Source organism: Myotis brandtii, unplaced genomic scaffold (assembly GCF_000412655.1).
Source record: "Myotis brandtii unplaced genomic scaffold, ASM41265v1 scaffold21781, whole genome shotgun sequence".
NCBI classification, from domain to species: Eukaryota; Metazoa; Chordata; class Mammalia; order Chiroptera; family Vespertilionidae; genus Myotis; species Myotis brandtii.
In genome coordinates, this window is record NW_005358169.1 from 14,134 (window position 1) to 14,821 (window position 688).

General features: G+C 67.4%; 1 protein-coding gene across 1 annotated transcript in view; it reads right to left on the reverse strand.

Annotated features, from left to right (window-relative positions):
- LOC106726051 overlaps positions 1–617 on the reverse strand; it is a gene marked incomplete at its 3' end in the record, with an annotated part of 10,179 nt that extends 9,562 nt beyond the window's left edge. The window contains exons 1-2 of the mRNA XM_014539492.1: positions 500–617; positions 89–352 (exon numbers count right to left, since the gene is read on the reverse strand). Of these exons, the coding sequence (XP_014394978.1) occupies positions 89–352; positions 500–607 (372 nt within the window). The remainder of the gene's footprint in view (positions 1–88; positions 353–499) is intronic.
- Positions 618–688: the final 71 nt, after the last annotated feature.

The window sequence follows — 688 nt, forward strand, 5'->3', positions numbered from 1 at the left end:
TTCTCAGCTGCTGTCTCGGGGGCACAGGGAACGGGGACCTGAACCCCAAAACCCCTTCTCGTGGGCCCCCCCGGAGCCCTCCCCACACCCACATCCTCTGAGGCGCCCAGTAGTGGAACTGGGGGGTCCCACCCCCACCCCGGATGCTAGTAGATGAGGGGGCAGTCATGGGGCCCTGCCACCAACACCCCCAAACCCTTGCCCTTCCTCCCAACCCCGTGTTCTGAGCAGGGGGACCCCAGGGCCGGAGTGGGGGGCGCAGGGGGAACCTCAGGGCCACGATGGAGAGCATGGCCTGCTGGCGCACACTGCTGGTCAGGAGCTCGCCGCCGCCCTCCTCCAGCATCAGGGTCTGGAAGGGCCGGGAAGAGGCAGGGATTCCGTCAGAGAGAGAGAGAGAGAGAGAGAGAGAGAGGCGCTGGCCTCAGGCCTGGGACCTGCGCCCTCAGCCCAGGGGGGCCACCTCCCTCCCAGGGGAGCCGGGCCTGGACCCCCTCACCTCGATTTTCTTGGCCAGCAGGGTCTTGGGTATGTAATTGTTCATAGAGCCGTTGGCCTGGGTGCGGACGGCGCTGGCCAGGGTGTCCACAGCCCGCAGGAACGTCATCTTGTCCAACTCGGACTAGGACAGAGCATGAGCCATCTGCTCCCCGCCCCCCGCCTGCCCCCGGCCACACCTGGGAGGCTC